The sequence below is a fragment of the Lucilia sericata genome, unplaced genomic scaffold, assembly GCF_015586225.1.
Source record: "Lucilia sericata isolate MDLA Ls3-8-SP2 unplaced genomic scaffold, ASM1558622v1 Contig001343F_arrow, whole genome shotgun sequence".
Taxonomy (NCBI): Eukaryota; Metazoa; Arthropoda; class Insecta; order Diptera; family Calliphoridae; genus Lucilia; species Lucilia sericata.
The window spans coordinates 41,208-55,538 of record NW_023995287.1 but is presented as its reverse complement, the minus strand read 5'-3'; the positions used below and the strand labels follow the sequence as shown (position 1 = coordinate 55,538).

At 32.5% G+C, this 14,331-nt stretch overlaps 1 protein-coding gene across 1 annotated transcript in view; it reads right to left on the bottom strand.

The window, feature by feature from the left end:
• Positions 1-12,662: 12,662 nt before the first annotated feature.
• The window catches only part of LOC119611042 (putative fatty acyl-CoA reductase CG8303), a 40,563-nt gene continuing 38,894 nt past the window's right edge, over positions 12,663-14,331 (bottom strand). The window contains exons 5-6 of the mRNA XM_037966499.1: positions 13,428-13,685; positions 12,663-13,363 (exon numbers count right to left, since the gene is read on the bottom strand). Of these exons, the coding sequence (XP_037822427.1) occupies positions 13,231-13,363; positions 13,428-13,685 (391 nt within the window). The 3' untranslated portion in view covers positions 12,663-13,230. The remainder of the gene's footprint in view (positions 13,364-13,427; positions 13,686-14,331) is intronic.

Genomic DNA, 14,331 nt, shown 5'->3' with positions numbered 1-14,331 from the left:
ATACTATGCACAACTTTTTAGATGCAGTCATCATGATCGTCATTTATCGTTACAACAACAATAAATTGTTTAATCAGTTGTTGTTTTTGTTGCTTCTCATTTGTTTTATATTTTCTTTATCAAACGAGTTTTATTTATTTCTCTTAGCTGTGATCATATGGAGTCTACTCGAGTGCACAGTGGGGCAGAATGGAAATTTTTTGGAAATAAATCTGGCATTTCTAAACGGCTGATCCGATCGGGATAAAATTTGGTGTGAGCGTAGCCAAGGAGTATTCGAGTTTAAGTTTTGAAGATGAACCCTGCAGATGCCCCAGGGACGGCGCTGTGGCGGCTCAAAGTAGGGTACCTACGACATGTAAAATTTTTAAACTCGTGCCATTTTTTTGTTTTTCACCCAAATACAAAGATTTTTATATTTTGTGAAAGCGCTCGACGAGATCTTGAAAAAACATGCTTGGACATACTACTTATCTCTTATAATATCCGAGTTATAGGCATATAAAAATTTAGTGATACAAAATTTACCATACCTTGGTCCGCCTTTTTTTGAATACCGGGCGTAATTTTGGACCAAATGGACTCAATTTTTTCTTGTTAGTTAGACAACAAAATTTCCAATAATATACAAAAAATTTCAGATCAATATTGTTTACAGATCCAAAAATATACGTTTTTTAATTTAAAAATTCAAAAAATTTTAGATTTTTGGCATTTTTTTGCCAAAAATGTGTCTTAACTCTTTTATTAATAAAATAAAATTTTTATTAAGAACATATAACAATTTTATAGTTTTCTAAAAGGTATCTTTACGCAGAACGCTTTGGCGTAAAAAACTTGTCCTATTTTTTGAAAATGTTGCCACTGCGTCCTTTCGAATATGACCTATTTTTTATCAAAACTTCAACTTTGGGCGACATGTTCTAAAATCCCAAAGCTGGGATCAGAAAACTGAAAGCAGTTTTGGAAACCTCAATATGTTTTCTATTTACTCCAAAAGTATTTTCCCAGCCCTGAAAGAAATGTGGACCCTATGGGCAAAAAAGTAAAAAATCCCATTTTTGGGATTTTCATTCCTATTTTTGGGAATTGCGGGATGCCCTTTGACCTTTTCAATTTTTTTTTGCATATTCTTATTTGAAATGACAAATTTAACAAGCGTTGAAAATTTCATTGAGTTTTGTTCATAAATAAAGATTTTGTCATATATTACATATTTGTTTAATTTCTAAAACTATGATTTATATCAAAATTTTAATAGGATCGCAGATAGCTACAACAATTTAGTCCATATTTATCCCTTAATATCATTTTTTAGTTAGATATGGAAATTCTCGACCCTTTACAAAAAATTTCAAGCCAATATCTCAATTACATTCCAAAATATGTTCATTTAAACCTGTGTCCTTTAATTTCATCTTTTTCATATTTTAGTATTAAGTATGACAGAACATACATTTGGTGTTGAATAAAATATTTGGACAATTTTTAAAAATTATTTAGTTAATTATTTTATTATAATATTGTATATAAAATAAAAAAATTATAATTTTATTATGAGCCACGCACAACAACACCTAAATCACCCCACACAAATTACCTTTCCCGCCCACCGAAATATAAAACACAATTTAATACAATATCATCAGTTAGTATAATAGCTTTTTTTATTTGAACTGTTTATCTTAAACATAATACAATTAATTCTTACAACCTACTTATATAGTTAATTCCTAACACTACTTATTTTCTATAAAATAATCTGTCATATCGGTATACATATCCAGAAGGTAATATAAGTCCTTTAAATCTTCCTTGTTTTGAGATGATAGAGTTTCATAACAAATCCATCTTTTTCGCATAGTTGAAAGAACAGGATCAGAAGATAGAAGTAAACTATTAAAAATATCTTCATTCTGTGATTGCCTGGAGCATTTTCTTGAGCTGAATAGTTGAACATGCTTAAAATCTCGATTCCTCGCTTCCTGGGCTTCTTCTGTTAACTCTCCAAGTGGAAGAATATTCGATTCAATTATTATTTGACCATGACACAATACTTTGTGTACTGTTGGTGTTAGTTCCCTCCATGGATACAGAGATACAAGTAATTTAGAAATTTCAGATGTGTATTCCCCAAATCGATTTTCATTAATTTTATGTTTACTATTCAGTGCCATTAAAATAGTTTTAACTCTTCGAAGCAACTCCTTGTCGATTCCAGTTATTTTTGAAGTAATTTCAAAATCACGAAAAAACCTTCTCGACGTATTACCGTCATTTGTACTACCGCAACTTGAAAGTGGTTTGTCAATGTTTAATCCCATCTGAACTTTAAATTCTTCTTGGATTATGCTTTTTTCCGCAGCTCTCAGTTCTTTCAATTCTTCATTATTTTTTGTTGATTTAGTAGGATAGTTTGTTTTTTTTTTCCTGGATCGCCTTGTATGATGGTAATATATTGTGTCCTTTTTCATGCAGAGCTTTCCTTAATATTTGGTACTTATTTCGACTGAGACCCAGTTCCAACATAAGCGCTATTGCTTCCTCTTCAGTAAAATTTGATTATGATGTTGGAGTTGGTATACTTTCCACAATTCGCTTAAGTCGTTTTGGTGATGCATTAGGAAGAATAGTTGCAATATGTACGACATCCATAGGTTGGTTTTCCTTTTTCAGCATTTCGTTAAATGTATCAGCAATTTCCTCATTTGAGATTGAAAAAAGTTTTTGTGTGACCCTCTTTTTTTTACCTTGAACATAAGTCTTCGTATGACTTGCAAGGCGCTCCTATTGATGTGTTGTAAGTTGAGATTTCCGTAGTAGTTTCCATCCAACTACAAAATTTTAATCGAAATTTCTTTTGATTTCCATCCACAGACTTACTTTTTACATCAAAAAGTTTTAAAAAGTTTTCAATTTTTGATATGCCTGTTTTGTCTACTTTTCTACTATATGTAGTTTTTATATAATTTGAAATGTCTTCAATTCTTTCTGGCCCTTTTGAAGATATACTCCATAAAACGGAACACAACTCTTCGTACTTTAATGTAATCTTCATTGTAGATTTATTAAATATGGTACTTAAAATCTGAGAAGTTTACTTATATACCAATTCTTGTCATTTCCGATACAGCTATTCCAAAGTAAAAAATTACGAATTGTCTACCTATTAACATTTAGGACTATATTACTATAACCTGTAATTCAGTCATTGATATTTCTTATTAGTGAATGAATCGAAATTATCATTACCTGTATATTTTTACCTACATGATCATAAACGAAACAGAACGAAATGATCTGTCGAAAAAATTTAGGTAAAAAATGGTTATAAATTTTTGAAAATTCAAGCATAATAGGACCTTTCAATTATAAGGATAAGCAAACAAATAGAAAATAGGTAAATATAAGATTTAAATATGTGCTGTCATACTTAATACTAAAATATGAAAAAGATGAAATTAAAGGACACAGGTTTAAATGAACATATTTTTGAATGTAATTGAGATATTGGCTTGAAATTTTTTGTAAAGGGTCGAGAATTTCCATATCTAACTAAAAAATTATATTAAGGGATAAATATGGACTAAATTGTTGTAGCTATCTGCGATCCTATTAAAATTTTGATATAAATCATAGTTTTAGAAATTAAACAAATATGTAATATATGACAAAATCTTTATTTATGAACAAAACTCAATGAAATTTTCAACGCTTGTTAAATTTGTCATTTCAAATAAGAATATGCAAAAAAAAATTGAAAAGGTCAAAGGGCATCCCGCAATTCCCAAAAATAGGAATGAAAATCCCAAAAATGGGATTTTTTACTTTTTTGCCCATAGGGTCCACATTTCTTTCAGGGCTGGGAAAATACTTTTGGAGTAAATAGAAAACATATTGAGGTTTCCAAAACTGCTTTCAGTTTTCTGATCCCAGCTTTGGGATTTTAGAACATGTCGCCCAAAGTTGAAGTTTTGATAAAAAATAGGTCATATTCGAAAGGACGCAGTGGCAACATTTTCAAAAAATAGGACAAGTTTTTTACGCCAAAGCGTTCTGCGTAAAGATACCTTTTAGAAAACTATAAAATTGTTATATGTTCTTAATAAAAATTTTATTTTATTAATAAAAGAGTTAAGACACATTTTTGGCAAAAAAATGCCAAAAATCTAAAATTTTTTGAATTTTTAAATTAAAAAACGTATATTTTTGGATCTGTAAACAATATTGATCTGAAATTTTTTGTATATTATTGGAAATTTTGTTGTCTAACTAACAAGAAAAAATTGAGTCCATTTGGTCCAAAATTACGCCCGGTATTCAAAAAAAGGCGGACCAAGGTATGGTAAATTTTGTATCACTAAATTTTTATATGCCTATAACTCGGATATTATAAGAGATAAGTAGTATGTCCAAGCATGTTTTTTCAAGATCTCGTCGAGCGCTTTCACAAAATATAAAAATCTTTGTATTTGGGTGAAAAACAAAAAAATGGCACGAGTTTAAAAATTTTACATGTCGTAGGTACCCTACTTTGAGCCGCCACAGCGCCGTCCCTGGGGCATCTGCAGGGTTCATCTTCAAAACTTAAACTCGAATACTCCTTGGCTTCGCTCACGCCAAATTTTATCCCGATCGGATCAGCCGTTTAGAAATGCCAGATTTATTTCCAAAAAATTTCCATTCTGCCCCACTGTGGAGTGTGGGGAGCTTTAACCATTTTTTTTTTGGTTTTATATGTATAAATTATAAAAACAGTGGCGTTATATCAATTATGTTTATAGAAAAAATATAGCATGTGTTCATAATTTCCCAATGGATTCATTAATTTTTCATTAATGTTTTTTTTTTTTTTTGTTTAAGGTTGTTCGAAATTTGTAAGAAATAATTAGTTTTCCTAATACAATTTTCGCGCTAGTTTTTGCGTAATGGGGCAAAACCGATCATTAGCGAATGCTGAAGTCATAAATCATATTTGTGATCTGTAAGAGTAAAAACACTATGTTGTATCATTATTGATCGCTAGTGGACTATAGATTGACGACAGTCTGGACTATGGACTGACAATAATCTGGACTATAGATTGACTATAGTCTGGACTATAGATTGACTATAGTCTGGACTATGGATTGACTGTAGTCTGGGCTATAGACTGACTACAGCCTGGACTATAGACTGACTATAGTCTGGAGTATAGATTGACTGTAGTCTGGACTATAGACTGTCTATAATCTGGACTATAGACTAACTATAGTCCGGACTATAGACTAACTATAGTCTGGACTATAGACTGACTATATTCTGTACGATAGACTGACTAAAGTCTGGACTATAGACTGACTATAGTCTGTACTATAAACTGACTATAGTCTGGACTATAGACTAACTATAGTCTGGACTATAGACTAACTATAGTCTGGACTATAGACTAACTATAGTCAGGACTATAGACTAACTATAGTCTGGACTATAGACTAACTATAGTCTGGACTATAGACTAACTATAGTCTGGACTATAGACTAACTATAGTCTGGACTATAGACTAACTATAGTCTGGACTATAGACTGACTATAGTCTGGACTATGGATTGACTGTAGTCTGGGCTATAGACTGACTACAGCCTGGACTATAGACTGACTATAGTCTGGAGTATAGATTGACTGTAGTCTGGACTATAGACTGACTATAGTCTGGACTATAGACTAACTATAGTCTGGACTATAGTCTGGACTATAGACTGACTATAGTCTGTACGATAGACTGACTAAAGTCTGGACTATAGACTGACTATAGTCTGTACTATAAACTGACTATAGTCTGGACTATAGACTAACTATATGGACTATAGACTAACTATAGTCTGGACTATAGACTAACTATAGTCTGGACTATAGACGTGTCTATAGTCTGGACTATAGACGTGACTATAGTCTGGACTATAGACTGTAGCCTGGACTATGGACTGACTATAGTCTGGACTATGGACTGACTATAGTCTGGACTGTAGACTGACTACAGTCTGGACTATAGACTGACTATAGTCTGGACTATCAAATGATTATAGTCTGGACCATAGACTGACTATAGTCTAGATTATAAACTGACTGTAATATAGATTAACTATAGTCTGGACTAACGAATGCCTATAGACTGGATTGCAGTCTGAAATATTGAGTGGAGTATATTCTGGACTATAGTATGTACTATAGACTGACTATTGCCTGGAGTATGAACACTATAGTCTGGACTAAGGACTTACTATAGTGTTAACTATAGACGTACTAAAGTTCGGACTATCACCTCACTATAGTTTGGATAGACTGATTATAGTCCGGACTAAAGATAGCCTGTAAACTGACTATAGTCTTGACCAATGTCACTATAGACTGATTAAAGTCTAGACTACAGCTGGGCTATAGATTACTATAGCCTGGACTAATGACTACCTTGTCTACTAGTCTGGACCATTAACTGTCTTTATGTTGGCCTATAGACTGACTATAGTCTGAGCTATACATTAAATATCATCAGGAATACAGCTTTACAATATTATGGACTATACGGTCGACTTAAGTCTACACTACAGATTTACTATAGTCGTGACTATAAGTTATTGCATAATATAACAACAATTTTCAAAGGTGGCTTATGTACCCCTGGTGTCTGCTAACGCGATATCCCAATTTTTTTTAATATGTTAAAACAAATAAATAAAAAGTTAATTGCAAACTATAAATAGTTTAAAATAATTGCTAATTGGGTATAAATTATGTTCCCCTCCCTTCTACCTAATCCAGTATAATTTTGTCTCATTATTAAAATTTTTATTTTTATACGATCCAGACGTGTAAAAAAAACTACACTCTATTTCGAATTTTATTAAATGCTCAGACAGCTATTTATAGTAGTTAATTCCAGTGAAAAAACCTGTTATCATCTATTATCGATCTTTTTTTTTCTCAAATTCAAAGGTATTTTTTTATTAATAGCAACAAACAACTAGAGAGTTATGGAGAAATGAAACCTTTGTACCCTTAAATAAAATTCAAACTCATCAATAGTAACTGTAATTTAAATGCGTATTAAAAATTTTAAGATTTTATATTTGGAAGTCTGCAAATTTTTTGTTACAAAAGAGACTTAAAAGTGAATTTGATTAATCCAGACCATAGTCAGTCTATAGGCCAGACTATAGTCAGTCTATAATCCAGATAATAGTTAGATCATAGTCCAGACTATCCATTCCATTCCATAGTATAGACTATAGTCTAGTCTGTGTCCAGTACATAGTCCAGTCTATAGTGCAGTCTATGGTTCAGACCGTAGTCCAGTCTATAGTGCAGACTATAGTCCAGACTATAGTCCAGACTATGGTCCGGACTATGGTCCAGTCTATAGTCCAGACTATAGTCCAGTCTATAGTCCCGACAATATAGACTAGTCTATAGTCCAAACTATAGTCCAAACTATAGTCCAGTCTATAGTCCCGACTATATCGTCCAGTTTATAGTCCAAACTATAATCCAGTCTATAGTACAGACCATAGTCCAGACCATAGTCCAGACCATATTCTAGCCCATAGTCCAGTCTATTGTCCAGACTATAGTCCAGTCTATAGCCCAGACTATAGACTATAGTCAGCCTATAGTCCAGAGTATAGTCAGTCTATAGTCCATAATATAGTCAGCCTATAATCCAGACTATAGTTAGTCTATAGTTAGTCTATAGTAAAATCTATAGTCCAGACTATAGAACATAGTCGGTTTATAATCCAAACTATAGTCGGTCTATAGTCCATACTATAATCAATCTATAGTCCAGCCTATAAGCATTCTATAGTTCCGCCTATAGTCATTCTTTAGACAAGATTATAGTCAGTCTTAGACTAGACTATAGTCAGTTTATGGACTAGTTAGTTAGTTAGTCTATAGTCCAGCTTGTACTTAGTTTAAGATTCAAACTATTAGCAGAGTTTTTTAAATTTGTTACTAAATTTATTAAAAACAAACCTTTGATTTTGTCACAAATATTTTGCATACATTTTTTGTTTAATTAAAACTTCAACATTCCAATATTAATTACTAATCTCAACACGCCACTGTTTTAGTTATAACTTCTGCTCTTATTCATCATTCCATTCAATGGATAAAGTATTACATTAACGGTCAATGTTCAATTTGACATAACCTTCGTTTAATTATTTTTGTTTGAAATCTAAATACAAAAATTTATTAGATAATATTAAAAAATATAATAATAAATAAAATCCGAAAGTAAAGGTGAAAATTTCTACAATAAGAAATCTATACAAATGATATGTTAATTTAATAGAAAAAACCATAATGATGCTACAATAAATCCCAAATAAAAAAAGATGAACGAACTTTCTTTTTCTACTCTTAATACCAAAAAAAAAAAAAAAATTAACACAGTCACAAATTTCTACAAACTCTTACAAACAAAAAAAAGAAAAAGTCATAAAATATTTTTGTGTTAAATCAGAAAAAAATCTCTAGTGAAAAATTAAAACAAATGCATACGTGTGTATAACAAATTTGATCACAAACAAAAAACTGATCTAACGCTATGCAGTAGAAAGTCTCTTGAACTTTTTGAATATTTTTGTTATTTTTGTAAACTCTTAATTATCATGCAACCTGTTTATATTTCCCCTCCTCTTACCATTAGTCTTTTTGTCCCGTATGTAGGCCAATATTATTGAACCGGAAACCTACGTAAAAATACTTAGCCACACAATGTAATAAACTATTATAGTGTAACATTATACATACTGCTAACTAAAGATGAAACCAAAACTTGGAAAAAGAAAACAATAACAATACAAATTTTATTGTTTATACCGAAGAGACGAACAGTTACAACATACACAGCGAAGCCAATGACCGACCTGTTAAACCAGGCATGGCAAATTGTAACTAGACTACTTACAGACTGAACTGTAGGCAGGCTATATAATATTTACTATATAGACTGCTATAGTCTGGACTTTATACTGACTATAGCCTGGACTATAGGCTGACTATAATCTGGACTATATCCTGACTATATAAGCTGAATATTATCTGGACTATAGTCTGGACTATAGACAGACTATAGTCTGGACTATAGACAGACTATGGTCTGGACTATAGACTGACTATAGTCTGGACTATAGACTGACTATGGTCTGGACTATAGACTAACTATACTCTGGACTATAGACTTACTATAGTCTGGACTATAGACTGACTATAGTCTGGACTATAGACTGACTATAGTCTGGACTATAGACTGACTATAGTCTGGACTATAGACTGACTATAGTCTGGACTATAGACTGACTATAGTCTGGACTATAGACTGACTATAGTCTGGACTATAGACTGACTATAGGCTAGACTACAGACTGACTATAGGCTGGACTATAGAATGCTCATACGCTGGACTATAGATTGACTATAGTATGGACTATAGTCTGGACTATAGACCGACTATAGTGTAGATAATAAACCGACTATGATCTATAGTCTGGTCTATAGACTGAGTATGGTCTAGACTATAGACTGACTATAGTCTGGACTATAGACTGACTATAGTCTGGACTATAGACTGACTATAGTCTGGTCTATAGAGTGACTATAGTCTGGACTATAGACTGACTATAGTCTTGACTTACTATAGTTTGGACTATAGACTGACTATAGTCTGGACTATAGACTGACTATAGTCTGGACTATAGACTGACTATAATCTGGACTATAGACTGACTATAGTCTGGGCTATAGACTGACTATAGTCTGGGCTATAGACTGACTATAGTCTGGACTACAGACTGACTATAGTCCGGACTATAGACTGACTATAGTCTGTAATATAGACTGACTATAGTTTGGACTATAGACTAACTATAGTCTGGACTATAAACTGACTATAGTCTGGACTATAGACTGGACTATAGACTGACTATAGTCTGGACCATAGACTGACTATAGTCTGGACTATAGACGGACTATAGTCTGGACTAGAGACTGACTATAGTCTGGACTATAGACTGATTATGGACTGACTATAGACTGACTATAGTCTGGACTATAGACTGAATATAGTCTGGACTATATACTGACTATAGTCTGGACTATAGACTGACTATAGTCTGGACTATAGACTGACGAAGATTTACTATAGGCTGGACTATAGACTGATTATAGCCTGTATTAGAGGTTACTGACCTTAGTCTGGATTAGAGACTGACTGCACTATAGACTGATTATAGTCTATTATCTATAGTTTTTTTCTAGTCCAGAGTAGTATAGGTAGGTCGACTACCTCTAAACATTATTCATTTTCATAACTTTAAAAATCCCTAAGTTTCTACTTAAATTAAATAGAATATGTTATCTTTGTTTAACAACAACAAGAAGTTTTTATTTTTATCTGTTTTTGTTTTGTGCTTTTCATGGAAGAGAGGGAGAGGGAGCTTTTTTGTATTGATCTTCTAAATTGACTGTTATTTTTCAAACTTTGCTAAAGCACTATTACTTTGTAGAGTTTTTGTTAAAGCATACTAAATACGTTGCCTATTTTAAGGCTGTTAATTATATAAAAATAATTTAATCTTAAATTAAGAATAAGGAACGTTATTAACGCTTAAAAGCTGCAAGATTTTCTAGTTTAAATCACGAAAATAGCCCGATCATTGATCATTTCTTTTATAACAAAAAAAAAAAAATTGGATCATAATTTGTATACAGACTATAATCTGGACTATAATCAGACTATAAACAGACTATAGTCTGTACTATAGACAGACTATAGTCTGGACTATAGACCGACTATAGTCTGGACTATAGACAGACTATAGACATAGACTATAGTCTGGATTATAGACAGACTATAGTATGGACTATAGACAGACTATAGTCTGGACCATAGAAGTAGACTGTAGTCTGAAATGTAGACAGACTATAGTCTGGATTATAGACAGACTATAGTCTGGACTATAGACCGATTATAGACCGACTATAGTCTGGACTATAGACAGACTATAGGCATAGACTGTAGTCTGGACTATAGACAGACTATAGTATGGACTATAGACAGACTATAGTTTGGACCATAGAAGTAGACTAGTCTGAAATATAGACAGACTATAGTCTGGATTATAGACAGACTATAGTCTGGATTATAGACAGACTATAGTCTGGACTATAGACAGACTATAGTCTGGACTATAGCCAGATTATAGTCTGGACCATAGAAGTAGACTGTAGTCTGAAATGTAGACAGACTATAGTCTGGATTATAGACAGACTATAGTCTGGACTATAGACTGAATATAGTCTGGACTATAGTCTAGACAGACTATAGACATAGACTGTAGTCTGGACTATAGACAGACTATAGTATGGACTATAGACAGACTATAGTTTGGACCATAGAAGTAGACTGTAGTCTGAAATATAGACAGACTATAGACTGGATTATAGACAGACTATAGTCTGGATTATAGACAGACTATAGTCTGGACTATAGACAGACTATAGTCTGGATTATAGACAAACTATAGTCTGGACTATAGACAGACTATAGTATGGACTATAGACAGACTATAGTCTAGACTATAGACAGACTATAGTCTGGACTATAAACAGACTATAGTCTGGACTATAGACAGACTATAGTATAGTAGACATAGACTGTAGTCTGGACTATAGACAGACTATAGTCTGGACTATAGACAGACTATAGTCTGGACTGTAGACAGACTTTAGTCTGGATTATATACAGACTATAGTCTGGACTATAGCCAGATTATAGTCTGGACTATAGACAGACTATAGTCTGGACAGTAGACAGACTATAGTCTGGACTATACACAGACTATAGACGGACTATACTCGGGACTATGGACCGACTATTGTCTGGACTATAGACGGGCTATAGTATGGACCATACAAATAGACTGCAGTCTGAAATATAGACAGACTATAGTCTGGACTATAGACAGACTATAGTATGGACTATAGACGGACTATAGTCTGGACTATAGACGGACTATAGTCTGGACCATAGACATAGACTGTAGTCTGGACTATAGACAGACTATAGTCTGGACTATAGACAGACTGTAGTCTGGACTATAGAAAGACTGTAGTCTGGACTATAGTCTGGACTATAGAAAGACTGTAGTCTGGACTATAGTCTGGACTATAGACAGACTGTAGTCTGGACTATAGTCTGGACTATAGACAGACTGTAGTCTGGACTATAGTCTGGACTATAGACAGACTGTAGTCTGGACTATAGTCTGGACTGTAGTCAGACTATAGTCTGGACTATACACAGACTATAGTCTGGATTATACACAGACTATAGACAGACTATAGACGGACTATACTCTGGACTATTGACAATATTCCAGACTATAGTCTGGACTGTAGACAGTCTGTAGTCTGGAATATAGACAGACTGTAGTCTGGACTATAGACAGACTATAGTCTGGACTATACACAGACTATAGTCTGGATTATACACAGACTTTAGACAGACTATAGACGGACTATAGTCTCGAATATAAACAGACTATAGTCTGGCCTATGGATAGACTTTAGTCTTTTTTCCCCTCGAATTAAAAGAATTGGATATATTTTTTTTTATTAAAATTAATTTTTATTTGTTATTTATATAAATTTTGTTTTTATATAATATTTATAAACATTTTATATGACTTAATATAAAATAAATGTTTTTTAGAGCGTTTTGTTTTTTCGTAAAATAATATTAACTAAATAAGTTCGTTAAAATAACAAGATTTTTTGCTTTTAAAAAAAGTTCAGAAAAGTAAGAGAAAACAACCAAGTAAAAGAGAAAATTTTTAAAAATAAAAAATGAATTTTATAAAAAAGAAAATAATCGTTCTTAAACTAAAACTAAACAAATTATGAATGACAATTTGTTTTTTGGGGAGGGGGACAAAGTTAAATAATATGTTTTTCTTTTCTTCTACTAAATGTTTCCCTTAATTAAATAAAAAACCATTTATTGTCATTAATTAATAATAAAATATATAAAAAAATTATAAAATAAAATAGAGGTAGAAATGATTTAATAAAAAAATGTTTTATATAAAAAAATAATATAAACTATAAAATAACATAGACAGTACAGATGCACACACACACACGCGTAATTAATGAAAGTATGAATGTTGTAATTGGTATAATTGGTTCTACAGCCAAACCAGGAAACCCCAGATGACTAAAGCCAAAGGAAAACCTATAGCGAAACCAAATAAGGGCACACAAATGATGGAGATAATAGCTAACATGACAACAAAACCTAAATAGTAGAGGACATTGAATCTAAAAAGAATTAAGACAGATATTATTAGTTAAAGTTAGATAACCGATAATAAGAAATACTTACGCCTTCCAGTAGTTACGATGCCATGAGGTGGTCACTGCAGACTCTTTGAAATAGAAACGTCTAATGCCTATTAGTACACGATCCAAGAATTCTACCCAATCACATTGGCTAGAATCGAAGTTGTAACGTTTACGATCCGATTCATGTACCAAGTTCATAATGCGCAGAGCATTCTTTAAATCATAACGGAAATCTTTGTCTAGGAAATAGTCGAAGGCTTTGGTACCCTTGTGGAAGACACGCATGTAGTCGAGGGCTCTAAAAAGAGTTAAAAATTCGAAAAAATAAGTTAAATATTTTATGATTTTGGTCTATAGACTCTTCAAATGATTAGTTTAAAATCTAGTCTAGAGTCTATTCTAAAGTCTAAATTAAAATCTGGTCTAAAGTCTAGTCTAAATTCTAGTCCAATATCTAATCTGAAGTATAATGAAAAGTCTAGTCTGAAGTCTGGTCTAAAGTCTAGTCTACAGTCTAGCCTAAAGTCTAGACTAAAGTCTAGTTCAAAATCTATTCCAAAATCTAGTGTAAAGTCTAGTCTAAAGTTTAATGTTTAATCTAAAGTCTAGTCTAAAGTCTAGTCTGAAGTCTAGTCTAAAGTCTAGTCTAAATTCTAGTCTAAAGCCTAGTCTATAGTCTAGTCTAAAGTCTAGTCTAAAGTTTAGCCTAAAGTCTAGTCTAAAGCATAGTCTAAAGTGTAGTCTAAAGTCTAGTCTAAAGTCTAGTCTAAAGGCTAGTCTAAAGTCTAGTTTAAAGTCTAGTCTAAAGTCTAGTCTAAAGTCTAGTTTAATGTTTAGTCTAAAGTCTAATCTAATGTCTCGCCTAAAGTCGAATCTAATGTCTCGTTTAAAGTCTAGTCTATTGTCTAGTCTATAGTCTAGTCTATAGTCTAGTCTATAGTCTA